We start from the raw sequence: 23,058 nt of genomic DNA, 5'->3' as shown, positions 1-23,058 counted from the left end.
GTATTATAGAAAACAGGAAAGTTTTACTTGTGGTTTTTTGGAAATCTGAATCATCCAAAATTTTGTGATCATATTAAACTACGCAAAATACTGTTGTTAAAGCTACTATTCTGGACAAGTATCTCTTTCACCCCATATGCAAATTATTCCAAGTGATTTACACGTTCAATTTAATTGACTTAAATTCCCAGTGAAAAATTCATTTGCAGTAACAATAAACAAGGTCCAAGATCAGATACAGGTGTAGGAGGACAGAAGGATGGGGGACATCTACATCTACATCTACATTTACATCCATACTCCGCACGCCACCTGACGGTGTGTGGCGGAGGGTACTTTGAGTACCTCTATTGGTTCTCCCTTCTATTCCAGTCTCTTATTGTTCATGGAGAGAAAGATTGTCGGTATGCATCTGTGTGGGCTCTAATCTCTCTAATTTTATCCTCATGGTCTCTTCGCGAGATATACATAGGAGGGAGCAATATACTGCTTGACTCCTCGGAGAAAGTATGTTCCCGAAACTTCAACAAAAGCCCGTACCGAGCTACTGAGCATCTCTCCTGCAGAGTATGCCACTGGAGTTTATCTATAATCTCCATAATGCTTTCGTGATTACTAAATGATCCTCTAACGAAGCACGCTGCTCTCTGTTGGATCTTCTCTCTCTCTTCTATCAAACCTGTCTGGTACAGATCCCACACTGGTGAGCAATATTCAAGCAGTGGGCGAACAAGCGTACTGTAACCTACTTCCCTTGTTTTCGGATTGCATTTCCTTATGATTCTTCCACTGAATCTCAGTCTGGCATCCACTTTACCGACAATCAACTTTATATGATCATTCCATTTTAAATCACTCCTAATGTCTACTCCCAGATAATTCATGGAAATAACTGCTTGTAGTTGCTGACCTGCTATATTGTAGCTAAATGATAAAGGATCTTTCTTTCTATGTATTCACAGCACATTACACTTATCTACATTGAGATTCAATTGCCATTCCTTGCACCGTGTGTTAATTCGTTGAAGATCCTCCTGAATTACAGTACAATTTTCCATTGTTACAACCTCTCGATATACCACAGTATCATCCGCAGAAAGCCTCAGTGAACTCCTGATGTTATCCATAAGGTCATTTATGTATATTGTGAATAGTAATGGTCCTACGACACTCCCCTGAGGCACACCTGAAATCACTCTTACTTCGGAAGACTTCTCTCCATTGAGAATGACATGCTGCATTCTGTTACTTAGGAACTCTTCAATCCAGTCACACAACTGGTCTGATAGTCCATATGCTCTTACTTTGTTCATTAAATGACTGTGGGGAACTGTATCAAAGACAGGGGGAAGAAAAGGGAAGAGAGGGGAGGAGGGGGGAAGAAGGAAATGGACAGAGAGAGGGGAAAGAGGTGATGCACAGAGAGAGAGGGGAGTAACAGACAAAGAGAGGGGGAGGTGGAGGTGGTCAGAGAGGAAGGGGGAAGGAGTGTAGGATGTATATCTAGTTCCAAAACATATTTAGCTATTGCAAACCATTACTGGGTCCACCAGCAATTACATGTTACTGCTTCCTACCACAGTGTCCACCTCGAGGGATTAGACATCACCATGACTGTAACCAGTCAATGTAAATATCCCAAAGACTTCAGCTCTACAATATTCCAATACCAATTTTTATCATAGAGCCACATTGAGATCCCCATCACACCCAAAGTGGTACTAGGGGTGTCTTACTCCTGCACTAATAGTCTCTTGGCATTAAAGCATGTATGTAACAAGTTTTGTTGAAATTCCTCTGGGAATTCTAAAGCTATCATGGACTGTAGACACATACACTTCATTCTAATGCCAGATGTAATTTTGCTGTTTTTAACTGCTCATATTATGCTGATGCCTAATTGGATACAAATGATTTATTCCCTTTGGCAGATTGCGGGTTATGTGAAGGTGACGCAGATGCATCGTTGGAGTCTTTTACAAGCCAGGGAAGGGGAAAAGATAATGAGCTAGAAGAGAGAGTGCTGAAGAATGCAGAGACAGGAAACAAGATGGCAGAGGTGAAGGAAGAGGAGCCAGAAGCAGAGGAAGATCAGATGGAGGGAGAGGAGCTAGAGAGGGAGGAATTGGATGAGTGGATTGTGGACATTGAGATACAGGAGAACAAGGTGAAGGTAGAGGAGCCGGAAGCAGAGGAAGATCAGGTGGAGGGAGAGGAGCTAGAGAGAGAGGAATTGGATGAGATGTTTGTGGACATCGAGATACAGCAGAAAAAGGTGAAGGTAGAAGAGCCAGAAGCGGAGGAAGATCAGATGGAGGGAGAGGAGCTAGAGAGGGAGGAATCAGATGAGTGGATTGTGGACATTGAGATACAGGAGAACAAGGTGAAGGTAGAGGAGCCAGAAGTAGAGGAAGATCAGACGGAGGGAGAGGAGCTAGAGAGGGAGGAATCGGATGAGTGGATTGTGGACATTGAGATACAGGAGAACAAGGTGAAGGTAGAGGAGCCAGAAGTAGAGGAAGATCAGATGGAGGGAGAGGAGCTAGAGAGGGAGGAATCGGATGAGTGGATTTTGGACATTGAGATACAGGAGCACAAGGTGAAGGTAGAGGAGCCAGAAGCAGAGGAAGATCAGACGGAGGGAGAGGAGCTAGAGAGGGAGGAATCGGAGGACTTGATTGTGGACATTGAGATACAGGAGAACAAGGTGAAGGTAGAGGAGCCAGAAGCAGAGGATGATCAGATGGAGGGAGAGGAGCTAGAGAGGGAGGAGTTGGATGAGATGTTTGTGGACATCGAGATACAGGACAACAAGGTGAAGGTAGAAGAGCAAGAAGCAGAGGAAGATCAGATGGAGGGAGAGGAGCTAGAGAGGGAGGAATCAGATGAGTGGACTGTGGACATTGAGACACAGGAGAACAAGGTGAAGGTAGAGGAGCCAGAAGTAGAGGAAGATCAGATGGAGGGAGAGGAGCTAGAGAGGGAGGAATTGGACGAGATGTTTGTGGACATCGAGATACAGGAGAACAAGGTGAAGGTAGAGGAGCCAGAAGTAGAGGAAGATCAGATGGAGGGAGAGGAGCTAGAGAGGGAGGAATCGGATGAGATGTTTGTGGACATCGAGATACAGGAGAACAAGGTGAAGGTAGAGGAGCCAGAAGTAGAGGAAGATCAGATGGAGGGAGAGGAGCTAGAGAGGGAGGAATCGGATGAGATGTTTGTGGACATCGAGATACAGGAGAACAAGGTGAAGGTAGAGGAGCCAGAAGCAGAGGAAGATCAGATGGAGGGAGAGGAGCTAGAGAGGGAAGAGTTGGATGAGATGTTTGTGGACATCGAGATACAGGACAACAAGGTGAAGGTAGAAGAGCAAGAAGCAGAGGAAGATCAGATGGAGGGAGAGGAGCTAGAGAGGGAGGAATCAGATGAGTGGATTGTGGACATTGAGACACAGGAAAACAAGGTGAAGGTAGAGGAGACAGAAGTAGAGGAAGATCAGACGGAGAGAGAGGAGCTAGAGAGGGAGGAATTGGATGAGATGTTTGTGGACATCGAGATACAGGAGAACAAGGTGAAGGTAGAGGAGCCAGAAGTAGAGGAAGATCAGATGGAGGGAGAGGAGCTAGAGAGGGAGGAATCGGATGAGATGTTTGTGGACATCGAGATACAGGAGAACAAGGTGAAGGTAGAGGAGCCAGAAGCAGAGGAAGATCAGATGGAGGGAGAGGAGCTAGAGAGGGAGGAATCGGATGAGATGTTTGTGGACATCGAGATACAGGAGAACAAGGTGAAGGTAGAGGAGCCAGAAGCAGAGGAAGATCAGACGGAGGGAGAGGAGCTAGAGAGGGAGGAATTGGATGAGCGGATTGTGGACATTGAGATACAGGAGAACAAGGCGAAGGTAGAGGAGGCAGAAGGAGCGGAAGATCAGACGGAGGGAGAGGAGCTAGAGAGGGAGGAGTCGGATGAGCGGATTGTGGACATTGAGATACAGGAGAACAAGGTGAAGGTAGAGGAGCCAGAAGCAGAGGAAGATCAGACGGAGGGAGAAGAGCTAGAGAGGGAGGAATTGGAGGAGATGTTTGTGGACATCGAGATACATGAGAACAAGGTGAAGGTAGAGGAGCCAGAAGCAGAGGAAGATCAGACGGAGGGAGAGGAGCTAGAGAGGGAGGAATTGGATGAGATGTTTGTGGACATCGAGATACATGAGAACAAGGTGAAGGTAGAGGAGCCAGAAGCAGAGGAAGTTCAGATGGAGGGAGAGGAGCTAGAGAGGGAGGAATCGGATGAGTGGATTGTGGACACTGAGATACAGGAGAACAAGGTGAAGGTAGAGGAGCCAGAAGCAGAGGAAGTTCAGATGGAGGGAGAGGAGCTAGAGAGGGAGGAATCGGATGACTTGTTTGTGGACATCGAGATACAGGGGAACAAGGTGAAGGTAGAGGAGCCAAAAGCAGAGGAAGATCAGATGGAGGGAGAGGAGCTAGAGAGGGAGGAATCGGATGAGCGGATTGTGGACATTGAGATACAGGAGAACAAGGTGAAGGTAGAGGAGCCAGAAGCAGAGGAAGATCAGACGGAGGGAGAAGAGCTAGAGAGGGAGGAATTGGAGGAGATGTTTGTGGACATCGAGATACATGAGAACAAGGTGAAGGTAGAGGAGCCAGAAGCAGAGGAAGATCAGATGGAGGGAGAGGAGCTAGAGAGGGAGGAATCGGATGAGTGGATTGTGGACACTGAGATACAGGAGAACAAGGTGAAGGTAGAGGAGCCAGAAGCAGAGGAAGATCAGATGGAGGGAGAGGAGCTAGAGAGGGAGGAATCGGATGACTTGTTTGTGGACATCGAGATACAGGGGAACAAGGTGAAGGTAGAGGAGCCAGAAGCAGAGGAAGATCAGATGGAGGGAGAGGAGCTAGAGAGGGAGGAATCGGATGAGCGGATTGTGGACATTGATATACAGGAGAACAAGGTGAAGGTAGAGGAGCCAGAAGCAGAGGAAGATCAGATGGAGGGAGAAGAGCTAGAGAGGGAGGAATGGGAGGACTTGATTGTGGACATTGAGATACAGGAGAACAAGGTGAAGAAAGAAGAGATAGAAGAGGAGGTGGAGGAGGAGGAGAAGGAGGAGGAGGAGAAGGGGAAGGAGGAGGAGGTACAGCTTCAATCGGCCAGGCGTGACTTGGTTATGAGAGGAAACATAACACTTCGCGAGTATTTTAAACATTACTGTCCACATTGTGATACAATGGGTTATCATCTGATATATGCCAACCCATATGTTGAATGGCGTCGTCCTTCACTACGTGAATTTTTCAAAAACTACAAACCAGATTAACATATGCACTGCAGTCTCCCAGAAAACCCTACAATGATGACAAATGCTGTGTAGAATTGGGGATGCATATAAAAGGTAAGCCACATGTATTATGTATTTCAGCCATAACTAATAGACCAATGATCTATATTAATAGAATAACAAAGTTCCTTAGGTGTGAGCTTTTGTTGCCAGGGTTGTAGTAATTGGTAACAGATTTATAAATCACTATTTTATTGATATGGTGAAGGAGGAGACAGTTTCTTTGAAGACTTCATATTCTGGTACAAAACAGAATGGAAGTGAATTGAGGTAATGTATGTCTAGGCTGTAAGCATCATTGAAGACATAAAACCTAATGTATCAAAAATAATACATGCAAAAGAACAGTGAAAGATAATCAGGACAAGAATCTGTGCTAAGCAACGTTATCAGTTTTGCTGACTGACTTTAAAGAAGCCATTGATAATGATTTACAATCTGTCCACTTCTTTTCTTTTTGATAGTGACTTTGCGAAAATATCTTCTAGTCGGAATTGTGATCAGATGTAAGGTGAAGAACTGAACCATTGTCTACATCCTTATGAATACAATTATGTTTTATGTCAGTTGTTTGGTCTTTCTATGATCGTTACTGATCCAACCGTAGGGTGCAGCAGACTTCTAGCAAAGCAACTCAAAGTAGGCCAGTACGAAATGAGAATAGGAACAAAAGAGACTTGCTGCTAGGGAGTAGTCATAAGAGAGGTGTAGGCCAGATAGTATGGGACAAAATTAGTGGTGGAATACTAGGTCACAAGTATTGAGAAGACAAGCACTAGCTTCAGCCAGGTGATAGAGGACATAGGAAACTTGCGCAAAGAGGATCAGGTTACTATAGTTGGTGGGGCAGAGAACAGCCTGGCTAAGAACAGACATTACAGAATAATGGGTGACCTGGATGAAACAGGAGTGGCAACCACATACACAAATGTGAGTTTTTTAGAGGTTCTACAGTGCCCTGACCAGCCCTGGGGAAACACTGATGTGAGCTCCAGACACCAGGTTGAAAATGGCTTACAAGTTTGGGGCACCCTCCATCGGTAATGCTGGAATTCAGTGTGGCGTTGCCCACCCTTAGCCTTGATGACAGCTTCCACTCTCGCAGGAATATGTTCAATCAGCTAGCCGGCCGGAGTGACCGGGCGGTTCTTGGCGCTACAGTCTGGAACTGAGCGACCGCTACGGTCGCAGGTTCGAATCCTGCCTCGGGCATGGATGTGTGTGATGTCCTTAGGTTAGTTAGGTTTAATTAGTTCTAAGTTCTAGGCGACTGATGACCTCAGAAGTTGGGTCGCATAGTGCTCAGAGCCATTTGAACCATTTTTTGTTCAATCAGCTGCTGGAAGGTTTCTTGGAGAATGGCCATCCGCTCTTCACAGAGTGCTGCACTGAGGAGAGGTATCAATGTTGGGCAGTGAGGCATGGCATGAAGTTAGTGTTCTTAAACATCCCAAAAGTGTACTACAGAATTCACGTCAGCACTCTGTGCAGGCCAGTCCATTACATGGATGTGTGCTCGATTGTGTTGAAAGATGCAATCACCATCCCTGAACTGCTTTTCAACAGTGGGAAGCAAGAAGGTGCTCAAAACACCGATGTAGGCCTGTGCTGTGACAGTGTCATGCAAAACAACAAGGGGTGCAAGCCCCTTCATGAAAAACACGAGAACACCGTAACACCACCGCCTCAGAAGCCTCACCAGGCATTCGCTATATCCTTGCCCTACCATTGGATCGCCACATTGTGTACCGTGATTTGTCGCTCCACACAACATTTTTCGACTGTTCAGTCGTCCATTCTTTACACTCCTTACACCAAGCAAAGCATCGTTTTCAATTTACCAGCATGATGTGTGGCTTATGAGTAGCCTTGCGACCATGAAATTCAAGTTTTCTCACCTCTCCCCTAACTGTCATAGTTCTTGCCATGGATCCTGATGCAGTTTGGAATTCCTGTGTGATTGTCTGGATAGATGTCTGCCTATTACTAATTACGACCCTCTTCAGCTGTGGGCGGCCTCTGTCAGTCAACAGACGAAGTCAGTCTGTACGCTTTTCTTCTGTACATGTCCCTTCATGTTTCCACTTCACTACCACATTGGAAACAGTGCACATAGGGATGTTTAGGAGTGTGAAAATTTCGCGTACAGACGTATGACACAAGTGACACCCAGTCACCTGACCACATTCGAAGTCTGTTAGTTCTGCAGAGCGCCCGCTTCTGCTCTCTCACGATATCTAATAACTAGTGAGGTCGCTGATATGTAGTACCTGGCAGTAGGTGGCAGTACAATGTACCTAATATGAAAAATGTATGTTTTTGGGAGTTTCCAGATACTTTTGATCACATTGTGTATGAGTGCAGTGTCAGTCGCTACAGTTAGGAGATGGGAATATACTGCACTACTGGCCATTAAAATTGCTACACCATGAAGATGACATGCTACAGACGCGAAATTTAACCGACAGGAGGGAGATGCTCTGATATGCAAATGATTAGCTTTTCAGAGCATTCACACAAGGCTGGCGCCAGTGGCGACACCTACAACGTACTGACATGAGGAAAGTTTCCAACCGATTTCTCATACACAAACAGCAGTTTTCTGGATACAGAAAATGTTCGACTGCTGCCCTGGCAAGCACATTCTCCAGATCTCCCACCTATTGAAAACGTCTGGTCAATGGTGGCCGAGCAACTGGCTCATCACAATACACCTGTCACTACTCTTGATGAACTGTGGTATCGTGTTGAAGCTGCATGGGCAGCTGTACCTGTACACGCCACCCAAGCTCTGTTTCACTCAATGCCCAGGCGTATCAAGGCCGTTATTACGGCCAGAGGTGGTTGTTCTGGGTACTGATTTCTCATGATCTATGCACCCAAATTGCGTGAAAATGTAATCACATGTCAGATCTAGTAAAATAAAATTTGTCCAATGAATACCCGTTTATCATCTGCATTTCTTCTTGGTGTAGCAATTTTAATGGACAGTAGTGTAGATAAGGCCTACGCCTGAGTAGGAGAGGGAAAGATAGGTTGGCTGAGCTTCTTGCATGTAATACACACTGGGATATCATCACACATAGCAAGATGCCTGTACTTATTGATGTCAGAGGGGCTTTTCCTAAGTTGGATCAGGATTCAGGAACCCTGTTTTGCAAGAAATGAAAATAACACAAAAGCCACACAAAATCCTTAATAATTCACAGGAAGGTAACGTTAGCTTATTTCATCAAAATATTAGAGGATTGAGTAATACGGTAGAAGAGCTTTTTGTCTGTTTGGAGCTTTGAGAAGACAGACATCCTGTGCTGGTCTGTTCACCACATAACCACATGGTTAGATAAGTTACATATAAAAAAAGTACATTATTGCAGCTTACTCATGCAGAAATAGCATAGGAAAGGGATGAGCTGTTACATACATTAAGACAGAACAAAAATTCAGAAGCCCTGAGGCAAGTATGTTTTGCATTGATCATCACACAGAAGTGCATGCGTATGAGTTAATGCTGAAAAGTAGTTGACTTTCGATTGTAACTCTACAGGGTGATCCATTGGTAGTGAACTGGCCAAATATCTCACGAAATAAGCACCAAACGAAAAAAGTACAAAGAACGAAACTCGCCTAACTTGCAGAGTGAAACCAGATGACGCTATAGTTGGCCCACTAGATGGCGCTGTCATAGATCAAACGGATATCATCTGCGTTTTTTTTAAATAGGAACCCCCATTTTTTATTAAATATTCATGTAGTATGTAAAGAAATATGAATGCCTTAGTTGGACCACTTTTTTCGCTTTGTGATAGATGGTGCTGTAATAGTCACAAACGTATAAGTACGGGGTATCACGTAACATTCCGTCAGTGCGGATGGTATTTGCTTCGTGATACATTACCCGTGTTACAATGCACCGTTTACCAACTGCGGAAAAGGTCGATATCGTGTTGATGTATGGCTGTTGTTGTTGTTGTGGTCTTCAGTCCTGAGACTGGTTTGATGCAGCTCTCCATGCTACTCTATCCTGTGCAAGCTTCTTCATCTCCCAGTACCTACTGCAACCTACATCCTTCTGAATCTGTTTAGCGCATGCATCTCTTGGTCATCCTCTATGATTTTTACCCTCCACGCTGCCCTCCAATACTAAATTGGTGATCCCTTGATGCCTCAGAACATGTCCCGCCAACCTATCCCTTCTTCTAGTTAAGTTGTGCCACAAACTTCTCTTCTACCCAATCCTATTCAATACCTCCTCATTAGTTATATGATCTACCCATCTAATCTTCAGCATTCTTCTGTAGCACCACATTTCGAAAGCTTCTATTCTCTTCTTGTGCAAACTAGTTATCGTTCATGTTTCACTTCCATACATGGCTACACTCCACACAAATATTTTCAAAAACGACTTCCTGACACTTAAATCTATACTCGATGCTAACAAATTTCTCTTCTTCAGAAACGCTTTCCTCGCCATTGCCAGTCTACATTTGATATCCTCTCTACTTCGACCATCATCAATTATTTTGCTCCCCAAATAGCAAAACTCCTTTACTACTTTAAGTGTCTCATTTCCTAATCTAATTCCCTCAGCATCACCCGACTTAATTCGACTATATTCCATTATCTTCGTTTTGCTTTTGTTGATGTTCATCTTATATCCTCCTTTCAAGACACTATCCATTCCGTTCAACTGCTCTTACAAGTCCTTTGCTGTCTCTGACAGAATTAGAATGTCATCGGCGAACCTTAAAGTTTTTATTTCTTCTCCATGGATTTTAATACCTACTCCAAATTTTCCTTTTGTTTTCTTCACTGCTTGCTCAATATACAGATTGAATAACATCGGGGATAGGCTACAACCCTGCTCACTCCCTTCCCAACCACTGCTTCCCTTTCATGTCCCTCCACTCTTATAACTGCCATCTGGTTTCTGTACAAATTGTAAATAGCCTTTCGCTCCCTGTATTTTACCCCTACCACATTCAGAATTTGAAAGAGAGTATTCCAGTCAACATTGTCAAAAGCTTTCTCTAAGTCTACAAATGCTAGAAACGTAGGTTTGCCTTTCCTTAATCTAGCTTCTAAGATAAGTCGTAGGGTCAGTATTGCCTCACGTGTTCCAATATTTCTACAGTATCCAAACTGATCTTCCCCGAGGTCAGCTTCTACCAGTTTTTCCATTCGTCTGTAGAGAAAACGCGTTAGTATTTTGCATCCGTGACTTATTAAACTGGTTGTTCGGTAATTTTCACATCTGTGAGCACCTGCTTTATTTGGGATCGGAATTATTATATTCTTCTTGAAGTCTATTTCGCTTGTCTCATACATCGTGCTCACCAGATGGTAGAGTTTTGACGGGACTGGCTCTCCCAAGGCCATCAGTAGTTCTAATGGTATGTTGTCTACTCCCGGAGCCTTGTTTCGACTCAGATCGTACAGTGCTCTGTCAAACTCTTCACGCAGTATCATATCTCCCATTTCATCTTCATCTACCTCCTCTTTCATTGCCATAATATTGTCCTCAAGTACATTGCCCTTGTATAGATCCTCTATATACTCCCTCCACCTTTCTGCTTTCCCTTCTTTGCTTAGAACTGGGTTTCCATCTGAGCTCTTGATATTCATACAAGTGGTTCTCTTTTCTCCAAAGGTCTCTTTAATTTTCCTGTAGGCAGTATCTACCTTATGCCTAGTGAGATAACCCTCTACATCCTTACATTTGTCCTCTATCCATCCCTGCTTAGCCATTTTGCACTTCCTGTTGATCTCGTTTTTGAGACGTTTGTATTCCTTTTTGCCTGCTTCAATTACTGCATTTTTATATTTTCTCCTTTCATCAATTAAATTCAGTATTTCTTCTGTTACCCAAGGATTTCTACTAGCCCTCGTCTTTTTACCTACTAGGTTCTCTGCTGCCTTTACTACTTCATCCCTCAAAGCTACCCATTCTTCTTCTACTGTATTTCTTTCCCCATTTCCTGTCAAATGTTCCCTTATGCTCTCCCTGAAACTCTGTACAACCTCTGGTTCTTTCAGTTTATCCGGGTTCCATCTCCTTAAATTTCCACCTTTTTGCAGTTTCTTCAGTTTTCATCTACAGTTCATAACCAATAGATCCCCCCCATGAACCATGGACCTTGCCATTGGTGGGGAGGCTTGTGTGCCTCAGCGATACAGATAGCCGTACCGTAGGTGCGACCACAACGGAGGGGTATCTGTTGAGAGGCCAGACAAACGTGTGGTTCCTGAATAGGGGCAGCAGCCTTTTCAGTAGTTGCAAGGGCAACAGTCTGGATGATTGACTGATGTAGCCTTGTAACAATAACCAAAACGGCCTTGCTGTGCTGGTACTGCGAACGGCTGAAAGCAAGGGGAAACTACAGCCGTAATTTATCCCGAGGGCATGCAGCTTTACTGTATGATGAAATGATGATGGCGTCCTCTTGGGTAAAATATTCCGGAGGTAAAATAGTCCCCCATTCGGATCTCCGGGCGGGGACTACTCAAGAGGATGTCGTTATCAGGAGAAAGAAAACTGGCTTTCTACGGATCAGAGCAGGGAATGTCAGATCCCTTAATCGGGCAGGTAGGTTAGAAAATTTAAAAAGGGAAATGGATAGGTTGAAGTTAGATATAGTGGGAATTAGTGAAGTTCGGTGGCAGGAATAGGAAAATAGGAATGCGGGTAAGCTACTACAAACAGCATAGTGAACTCATTATTGTGGCCAAGATAGATACGAAGCCTACACCTACTACAGTATTACAAATTTATATGCCAACTAGCTCTGCAGATGACGAAGAAATTGAAGAAATGTATGATGAAATAAAAGAAATTATTCAGATTGTGAAGGGAGACGAAAATTTAATAGTCATGGGTGACCGGAATTCGAGTGTAGGAAAAGGGAGAGAAGGAAACATAGCAGGTGAATATGGATTGGGGCTAAGAAATGAAAGAGGAAGTCACCTGGTAGAATTTTGCACAGAGCACAACATAATCATAGCTAACACTTGGTTTAAGAATCATGAAAGAAGGTTGTATACATGGAAGAACCCTGGAGATACTAAAAGGTATCAGATAGATTATATAATGGTAAGACAGAGATTTAGGAACCAGGTTTTAAATTGTAAGACATTTCCAGGGGCAGATGTGGATTCTGACCACAATCTATTGGTTATGACCTGTAGATGAAAACTGAAGAAACTGCAAAAAGGTGGGAATTTAAGGAGATGGGACCTGGATAAACTGAAAGAACCAGAGGTTGTACAGAGTTTCAGGGAGAGCATAAGGAAACAATTGACAGGAATGGGGGAAAGAACTACAGTAGAAGAAGAATGGGTAGCTTTGAGGGATGAAGTAGCGAAGGCAGCAGAGGATCAAGTAGGTAAAAAGACGAGGGCTAGTAGAAATCCTTGGGTAACAGAAGAAATATTGAATTTAATTGATGAAAGGAGAAAATATAAAAATGCAGTAAATGAAGCAGGCAAAAAGGAATACAAACGTCTCAAAAATGAGATCGACAGGAAGTGCAAAATGGCTAAGCAGGGATGGCTAGAGGACAAATGTAAGGATGTAGAGGCTTATCTCACTAGGGGTAAGATAGATGCTGCCTACAGGAAAATTAAAGAGACCTTTGGAGATAAGAGAACGACTTGTATCAATATCGTGAGCTCAGAAGGAAACCCAGTTCTAAGCAAAGAAGGGAAAGCAGAAAGGTGGAAGGAGTATATAGAGGGTCTATACAAGGGTGATGTACTTGAGGACAATTTTATGGAAATGGAAGAGGATGTGGATGAAGATGAAATGGGAGATATGATACTGTGTGAAGAGTTTGACAGAGCACTGAAAGACCTGAGTCGAAACAAGGCCCCCGGAGTAGACAACATTCCATTGGAACTTCTGACGGCCTTGGGAGAGCCAGTCCTGACAAAACTCTACCATCTGGTGAGAAAAATGTATGAGACATGCGAAATACCCTCAGACTTCAAGAAGAATATAATAATTCCAATCGCAAGGAAAGAAGGCGTTGACACATGTGAAAATTACCAAACTATCAGTTTAATAAGTCACGGCTGCAAAATACTAATGCGAATTCTTTACAGACAAATGGAAAAACTGGTAGAACATGACCTCGGGGAAGATCAGTTTGGATTCCGCAGAAATATTGGAACACGTGAGGCAATACTGATCCTACGACTTATCTTAGAAACTAGATTAAGGAAAGGCAAACTTACGTTTCTAGCATTTGTAGACTTAGAGAAAGCTTTTGAAAATGTTGAGTGGAATACTTTCTTCCAAATTCTGAAGGTGGCAGGGGTAAAATACAGGGAGCGAAAGGCTATTTACAATTTGTACAGAAACTAGACAACAGTTATAAGAGTCGAGGGGCATGAAAGGGAAGCAGTGGTTGGGAAATGAGTGAGACAGGGTTGTAGCCTCTCTCCGATGTTGTTCAATCTGTATATTGAGCAAGCAGTAAAGGAAACAAAAGAAAAATTCGGAGTAGGTATTAAAATTCATGGAGAAGAAATAAAAACTTTGAGGTTCGTCGATGACATTGTAATTCTGTCAGAGACAGGAAAGGACTTGGAAGAGCAGTTGAATGGAATGGACAGTGTCTTGAAAGGAGGATATAAGATGAACATCAACAAAAGCAAAACAAGGATAATGGAATGTAGTCTAATTAAGTCGGGTGATGCTGAGGGAATTAGATTAGGAAATGAGACACTTAAAGTAGTAAAGGAGTTTTGCTATTTGGGGAGCAAAATAACTGATGATGGTCGAAGTAGAGAGGATATCAAATGTAGACTGGCAATGGCAAGGAAAGCGTTTCTGAAGAAGAGAAATTTGTTAACATCGAGTATAGATTTAAGTGTCAGGAAGTCATTTCTGAAAGTATTTGTATGGAGTGTAGCCATGTATGGAAGTGAAACATGGACTATAAATAGTTGGGACAAGAAGAGAATAGAAGCTTTCGAAATGTGGTGCTACAGAAGAATGCTGAAGATTAGATGGGTAGATCACATAACTAATGAGGAAGTATTGAATAGGATTGGGGAGAAGAGAAGTTTGTGGCACAACTTGACCAGAAGAAGGGATCGGTTGGTAGGACATGTTCTGAGGCATCAAGGGATCACCAATTTAGTATTGGAGGGCAGCGTGGAGGGTAAAAATCGTAGAGGGAGACCAAGAGATGAATACGGTAAACAGATTCAGAAGGATGTAGGTTGCAGTAGGTACTGGGAGATGAAGAAGCTTGCACAGGATAGAGTAGCATGGAGAGCTGCATCAAACCAGTCTCTGGACTAAAGACCACAACAACAACAACAACCAATAGATTGTGATCAGAGTCCACATCTGCCCCTGGAAATGTCTTACAATTTAAAGCGTGGTTCCTAAATCTCTGTCTTACCATTATGTAATCTATCTGAAACCTGTCAGTATCGCCAGCCTTCTTCCATGTATACAACCTTCTTTTATGACTCTTGGACCAAGTGTTAGCTATGATTAAGTTGTGCTCTGAGCAAAATTCTACCAGGCGGCTTCCACTTTCGTTTCTTAGTCTCAATCCATATTCACCTACTACGTTTCCTTCTCTCCATTTTCCTACTACCGAATTCCAGTCAACCATGACTATTAAATTTTCGTCTCCCTTCACTATCTGAATAATTTCTTTTATTTCATCATAGATTTCTTCAATTTCTTCGTCATCTGCAGAGCTAGTTGGCATATAAACTTGTACTACTGTAGTAGGCGTGGGCTTCTTGTCTATCTTGGCCACAATAATGTGTTCACTTTGCTGTTTGTAGTAGCTTATCCGCACTCCTATTTTTTTATTCATTATTAAACTGACTCCTCCACTACCTCTATTTGATTTTGTATTTATAACCCTGTGTTCACCTGACCAGAAGTCTTGTTCCTTTTGCCACCAAACGTCACTAATTCCCACTATATCTAACTTTAACCTATCCATTTCCCTTTTTAAATTTTCTAACCTACCTGCCCGATTAAGGGATCTGACATTCCATGCTCCGATCCGTAGAACGCCAGTTTTCTTTCTCCTGATAACGATGTCCTCTTGAGCAGTCCCCGCCCGGAGATCTGAATGGGGGACTATTTTACCTCTGGAATATTTTACCCAAGAGGACGCCATCATCATTTAATCATACAGTAAAGCTGCATGCCCTCGGGAAAAATTACGGCCGTAGTTTCCCTTTGCTTTCAGCCATTCGCAGTACCAGCCCAGTAAGGCTGTTTTGGTTAGTGTTACAAGGCCAGATCAGTCAATCATCCAGACTGTTGACCCTGCAACTACTGAAAAGGCTGCTGCTCCTCTTCAGGAGCCAGACGTTTGTCTGGCCTCTCAACAGATACCTCTCTGTTGTGGTTGCACCTACGGTACGGCTATCTGTATCGCTGAGGCACGCAAGCCTCCACACCAACGGCAAGGTCCATGGTTCTTGGGGGAAAGGATGTATGGCTATTGTGATCAAAATGCCCAACGGGCGTGTGCTATGTATGCTGCTCGGTATCCTGGACGGCAAGATCCAAGTGTCCGGAGTGTTTGCCGGATAGTTACGTTATTTAAGGAAACAGGCAGTGTTGAGGCACATGTGAAACGTTAACCACGACCTGCAACAAATGATGATGCCCAAGTAGGTGTTTCAGATGCTGTCGCGGCTAATCCGCACATCAGTAGCAAGCGAATTGCGCGAGTATTGGGAGTCTCAAAAACGTCGGTGTTTAGAATGCTACATCAACATCGATAGCACCTGTACCATATTTCTATGCACCAGGAATTGCATGGCGACGACTTTGAACGTCGTGTACAGTTCTGCCACTGGGCACAAGAGAAATTACGGGACGATGACAGATTTTTTGCATGCATTCTGTTTAGCGACGAAGCGTCATTCACCAACATCAGTAACGTAAACCTGCATAATCTGCACTATTGGGCAGCGGAAAATCCACGATGGCTGCGACAAGTGGAGCATCAGCGACCTTAGCGGGTTAATGTATGGTGCGGCATTTTGGGAGGATGGATAATTGGCCTCCATTTTATCGATGGCAATCTAAATGGTGCAACGTATGCTGATTTCCTATGCAATGTTCTACCGATGTTACTACAAGATGTTTCACTGCATGACAGAATGGCGATGTACTTCCAACATGCTGGATGTCCAGCACATAGCTCGCATGTGATTGATGCGGTACTGAATAGCATATTTCACGACAGGTGGATTGGTCATCAAAGCACCATATCATGGCCCGCACGTTCGTCGGATCTGATGTCCCCGGATTTCTTTCTGTGGGGAAAGTTGAAGGATATTTGCTATCGTGATCCACCGACAGTGCCTGACAACATGCGTCAGCTCATTGTCAATGCATGTGCAAACATTACGGAAGGTGAACTACTAGCTGTTGAAAGGAATGTCTTTACTCGTGTTGCCAAATGCATTGAGGTTGACGGACATCATTTTGAGCATTTGTTGTATTAATGTGGTATTTACAGGTAATCGTGCTGTAACAGCATGCATTCTCAGAAATGATAAGTCCACGAAGATACATGTATCACATTGGGACAACGGAAATAAAATGTTCAAACTTACCTACGTTCTGTATTTTAATTTAAAAAACCTACCTGTTACCAACTGTTCTTCTAAAATTGTGAGCCATATGTTTGTGACTATTACAGCGCCATCTATCACAAAACGAAAAAAGTGGTCCAACTAAAACATTCATATTTCTTTACGTACGACACGAATATGCAATAAGAAATGGGTTTCCTATTTAAAAAAAAACGCAGTTGATATCCATTTGATCTATGGCAGTGCCATCTAGCGGGCCAACCATAGCGCCATCTGGTTTCCCCCTTCCAGCTAGACAAGGTTCGTTCTTTGTAGTTTTTTCGTTTGACCCTTATTGCGTGAGATATTTGGCCCAGTCACGATCAGTGGAACACTATGTATATAGAAACACACTGGGAAATTTTGAACTATTTATATGAAATCTGGGTGCCTTACTGTGCTATCTGTCAGATAGAAGCGAGCAATTAATAGTCTATGGTGACTTCATTGTAGATTTTCTAAATGATTCTGATAGGAAAAATGATCTGGAAACCTTATTTGGATCCTACAACTGGTCTCAGTAATTAACTTCCCAACACAGCTGGATAAAGACAGTAGGACCATAATTGATAATGTTTTCTTTGTTGAAGCTCAAAGTAAGAAAATTACTTTTTACACAGTGACAAATGCTCTCTCTAATTATGACGCACAATTAGGATAAACAACATAGTACCTTACAGTATGGATACTCTTCAGTGGCAACCAATAAGAATAATTAATCTCTCTAGGACAAATGTTTTTAAGAATAGTTTGCAGGAGATGATATGGTATGTAATTTATAATGAGCCAAATTTAACTTATAATTTAATCCGTTCCAAGATAAATTCATATCATTATTTGAAAACAGCTTTCCACAGAAGCTAGTCAACAGTGACACTAAATAGCCATGTAAAAAGCCATGGATCACTAGAGGATTCAACTGCCTTGTGAAAGGAAAAGGGAAATGTATCTTTTGTCAAAAACAAGTAGGTATCCTGCAGTAGTCACACACAACAAAAACTACTCAAAATTACTAAAAAGGGTTACTTTAAAAAATCAAAGAACATGAACATACTGTCAGAAATCAGTACTTCTGACAACAGACTTAGGCTATACGGAATTTAGTGAAATGAGAGAGAGCCACAGAACATGACAGCATCACTGCTGAACTGAATGGAAGGGCTATAAATGGTGAATCACAGGTAGCAAATGCATTTAATAATCATTTCTTAAATATAGTACAAAGCATAGGGACAAACTGTTCAAATGTAAAATCACATACGGTCGCAGGTTCGAATCCTGCCTTGGGCATGGATGTGTGTGATGTCCTTAGGTTAGTTAGGTTTAAGTAGTTCTAAGTTCTAGGGGACTGATGACCACAGATGTTAAGTCCCATAGTGCTCAGAGCCATTTTTTTTTTTTTTTTTTTTTTTTTTTTTGTAAAATCACAGTGGTATGCTTAAAATGTAACTTTCATAAAATTCAGTCAGATGAATGTATCACCAACATCTCCTTCTGAAATTAAGAAACTTAACCATTCTCTCAAAAAGAAAAGCTCATCTAGTTTTGATGGTGTTTCCAATTGCGTACTAAGAATTTTTTCCCATGTAATAAACCTCATCTTATCTGAAATATGTAATGCATCACTAACTCAAGGCATTTTTTCAGAGAGACTGAAATATGGTATTTATAAACCCTTCTTTCAGAAAGGTGACAAGGGTGATGTCAGTAACTATCAACATGTTTGTCTGGTGACATCATTCGACAAAATTTTTGAGTAGATGTGTATTACAATAGTATCTCATCTTAACAACAATAGTATCATCAGCTAATCACAGTTTGTGTTTTAGAAGGGGTTCTCTAGTGAGAATGCCAATTTACATGTTCACTCAGCAGATTTCACAAGAATTAAATAATAAAATAGTGTCAGTTGGTATTTTCCGCAATCTCTCTAAGGGATTTGACTGTGTGAATCACAGTATTTTCCCAAATAAGTTGATGCTTTATGGGACTGCTAGTATAGCCAACCAATGGATAATTTCATAGCTATCGAAAAGAATGCAGAAAGCTGTACATAGTGATTCAGGCAGTATAGTCCAGGACCATAATTCTGACTGTGGACAAATCACGTATGGGGTGCCCCAAGGTTCAGTCTTAGGTCCACTACTGTTCCACATGTATGTAAGCATCTTTCGTCTAGTATACAACAAGCAGAATTAATTCTTTTTGCAGATGACATGAGTACTGTAATCAATCCAAACATACATACAGAAACAGCAGAAATGGTAAACAAAGTTCTTAAAACTATCATTGACTGCTTTTCTGCAAATGATTGCACCTTCAATTTTAAAAAGACACAACATATTAGGGTCTGCAGATCTAGAGCTACTACACCAATGATAAGTGTAACACATGGTGAGGAAATAATAAATAGAATGGAAACTTCAAAAGTCTTAGGGTTCCATATCGATGAGAACTGAAATTGCAAAAGACACATTTTGGAACTCCTAAAACAACTTAGTTCAGCCACATTTGCACTCAGAATCATTGCAAATCAGTAAGTTGAGATATTTTGCCTATTTTCATTCGATAATGTGATATGGAATAATGTTATGGGGTACCTCATGTTTAAGGAAGTCTTCATTTTTCTGTAAGAATAATATGTGGTGCTAACCCTTCATCATGTTGCAGATATTTGTTTAAGGAGTTAGTCATTCTGACTATGCTTCACAGTATATTTATTCCCTCATGTAGTTTGTTGTAAGTAATCCACTACAGATCAAAAGGAACTATGAGATTCATGATTACAATATCAGAGGAAAAAATGGAATTCATTAGTCCACAGTAAGATTGGTTTTAGCGCAAAAAGGGGTGCACAATGCTGCCATAATAATTTTTGGTCACTTAACCAGTGATATAAAATGTCCAACGGACAGCAAAGTAAAATTTGATGTCACACTGAGAAAGTTTCTCCTTCACAACTCCTTTTTCTATTACTGTAATGTGTAAAAGGTGGTGGGTAGGAATTACTAACTCACATCTGTATATCTTTTTTCCTTTTGTAATTAAAATCAACTTAGGAATGTTCAGAATGTAACTGTACATACAAACTAATTTGTGGTGTGAATGCAAAATCCCCTTCCACATCATTACAATATATTGTGCAAAATGATCCATGGAACATCAAAATAACTAACTAACTTTTCATGAATTGTAAATTACTTTCATTTTCTACAACAAGTTGAGTGTTCCTTCATTCTAACGTCAAGTTTCTGAAGCTATAAGCAAACCCATGTGATTTTAAACTGTCTCACACATTGAAACATAACTTGCTTTGGAGTTTATCTGATCATACAATTTTACCTATGAGCTGACCAGGTAAGAAGTCCACTATACATTACACTAACACAGACTTTTTTCTGAAGGCCATACAGCTATCACTTTGTGAATTTTTGGACATGTTGATGGTCAGAGTAGATATACTATTGAAATTCATAATTAGTTTTAAATTAATACATTATTTTGTCTGTTGTTAAACAATTTGTACCATTACAAACAAGTATAGTGTCTCTGTATTTGAAAGTTATCACATATTTTGTGATCAGGTGCAATAAATGAAGTATGAAAATAAGCCTGTCTATGATGAGTTTATTTTAATGTGCAACAGCTTACAACAAATGTCAGACAATGATACACACACAGAATAAAAAGCAAAAGCCAAAGCACCTAAAGAATGGAAGATAACATAAATCAAGGAAAAACAGTGTTGCTTCTTTAAAATAACATAACATTGTACCATTAACACCCTCCCTCAATGTTAATTATCAGTGATACAAAAACAAATTGCCATCTCTAAGTAAGTCCTAACAAGGTTCTAAATTTTTCAAATTTTATTTTACCTAATGACTTTGTTAGAACATCAGATTGTTGGTCACTTGCGCTAATGTACTTTAACATAGCTTTGTAATTTAAAACTTTCAAGAATAAAATTTTCACACCTATATGCTTTAGTTTATGATAGAACTGTGGGTCCTTGCAAAGGCTTATTACTGGCACATTGTCTTCATAAAGGACAATAGTTCTTTGACTGCCAGAAAGACTATGATACAAATTAGTAAGCCAACAGACTTCACTAGTTGCCTTGCTTAAGGCTACAAATTGAAATTCTGTTAATAACAGAGACACTGTGGGTTGCTTCTTAGATACCCATGAAACACTACAACTAAAACTTTGAAAAGATATCCACTTGCGGACTTTCTGTCCACTCTGTGACCAGACCAATCAGAGTTCACATAAAGGATCAGTAAACCTTTCATCCCTATCATATAACAGACTCAGTTTTAAGCTTTCCTTAATGTAACACAAGACACATTTCAAAGCATTCCATAAATCCACAGTTGCAGATGACTGGTACCTGCTTAGAATACTTACAGCTATGCAAATATCGGGTCTGGAACCTAACATAGCATTCATCAGTGACCCTATTAATTTTCTACACCTTTTCTCGATGTCTTCTTTTTCAGGTTTTTATCTTTTCAACATAGTATGATCAAAATTTTCTTCCATGGGGGTTGAAAGAGAATTACATTTAAACATATCATAAACTTTCAACCCTTTTTCAAAGTAGGTACTTAGGCAAATAATAATAGTACCATACCTAAAAGTTTGAACAATATTAATTCCTACATAGTTCCTAATCGTACCCAAATCTTTCACTTTAATGTTATCACTCAATAACAGCTTTAAATCGTCAGTTTCACTCTGGGAAGTTGGAGCTATCAGAAGATCATTAGTGTAAAGAAGAATGTATGCCTTATGGCCATTTTCTACCTTTACATACAGGCAATACTCAAAATCACTTCTAACAAATCCTAAGGCAGTTATTATGTGTGAAATTTAACGTTCCAATTTCTTGCAAGTTCTTTAAACCATACAGAGACTGTCTAAGTTTACAAACTTTACTATTCATTTTACTGCAATGTCCAGTACGTAATTTATCATAAAAGTCTCCAACTATCTCTCCATTAAGAAATGGACTACAAACATCCACTTGATAGATGGGAAAGCTAAAAACCCACATTGTGTCAGTAAAATCACAATCATTTGGCTTATATACATATTCCCATCTGTTGGTTTCTTCCAGGGCTTGCAGCTCTCGTGCTATGGCATATCTCCAATTTTTAGCTTCACTACCAGACTTTGCTTCAGCGTAGGTGCTGGTGTCTTCATCATTCATTGCTTTTAACAGGCCCAGCTCATAATCCTCCAACTAATTTGAGTGTTGAATTTTCCTCCTGGGTGTACAGTTTTATATGTTCCTGACATCAGAAACTACATCTTTCTCTGCATCTCAAAAGAAATGTCTCTGTTTTCACTGTCTTCACTGACTTGTTGTTCTCTTCTAGGCTGACTTTTATTTTCTTCCACAGCCTCAGTCCTCATTTTTCTTTTTGTTCCTCTGAATCTGAAGTTTTATGTTCTCTTCATCACAACAAATAGGATCTGATTCTTTTACATGAACATCAGTTTTCTTTTCCCTTTCAGATACTGCTGGTGGAATGAAAATTACATCTCGATGCACCTTAATTGCCTTTGTCAAAGGTAGAAATACTCTGCACCCCTTCTCATCATTATCAGAACCCATAAATAAACGTATCTTGTTTTGGTGGCCTTGTTTCAGTCTCTTTTCTTCCAGTGCAAGGGCAGAGAGACACGAGTTCCAAATATTGTCAAATATGCTAAGGGTAATTCTCTGCTGTAAAAAGCTTTATAAGGAGTTTTACCTTCTACAGGACTTGGACCAGTTTGATTTAATACATAAGCAGCCATATTAACTGCTTCGGCGCAGAAATGTTTGGGCATTCCTGAAATCGTTGAACGAACAGCTTCAAACAAGGTGCACACTTCCCTTTCAGCTCTTCCATTTTGTTGTGGTGTGTACACAACAGTTCTTTGGCAGGTTGTGCCATTTTCACTCAAAAATGTACCTAAGTCAGTATTCATAAGCTCCAGGTCATTATTACACTTTAGAACTTTAATTTTCAGACCAGTTTCTCTCTTAATTTTTGCTTTAAAATTCCTATTCAAACCTT

The 23,058-nt window shown here is 41.3% G+C and overlaps 1 protein-coding gene across 1 annotated transcript; it reads left to right on the top strand.

Annotated features, from left to right (window-relative positions):
- The first annotated feature begins 2,050 nt into the window (after nucleotides 1–2,050).
- On the top strand, nucleotides 2,051–22,528 carry LOC126249220 (trichohyalin-like). The gene is made up of 2 exons (XM_049950874.1): nucleotides 2,051–5,110; nucleotides 22,511–22,528. The coding sequence occupies exons 1-2, from the start codon at nucleotides 2,051–2,053 to the stop codon at nucleotides 22,526–22,528; spliced, it is 3,078 nt and encodes a 1,025-aa protein (XP_049806831.1).
- Nucleotides 22,529–23,058: the final 530 nt, after the last annotated feature.

The sequence above is a fragment of the Schistocerca nitens genome, chromosome 3 (assembly GCF_023898315.1).
Source record: "Schistocerca nitens isolate TAMUIC-IGC-003100 chromosome 3, iqSchNite1.1, whole genome shotgun sequence".
Classification (NCBI taxonomy): domain Eukaryota; kingdom Metazoa; phylum Arthropoda; class Insecta; order Orthoptera; family Acrididae; genus Schistocerca; species Schistocerca nitens.
The sequence above is the reverse complement of the archived record's forward strand: the minus strand, read 5'-3'. Positions and strand labels throughout refer to the sequence as shown.

Bases quoted from the DNA above. Each gene is read 5' to 3' on its own strand.
- LOC126249220 (XM_049950874.1), top strand. From the start codon at position 2,051: ATGGCAGAGGTGAAGGAAGAGGAGCCAGAAGCAGAGGAAGATCAGATG.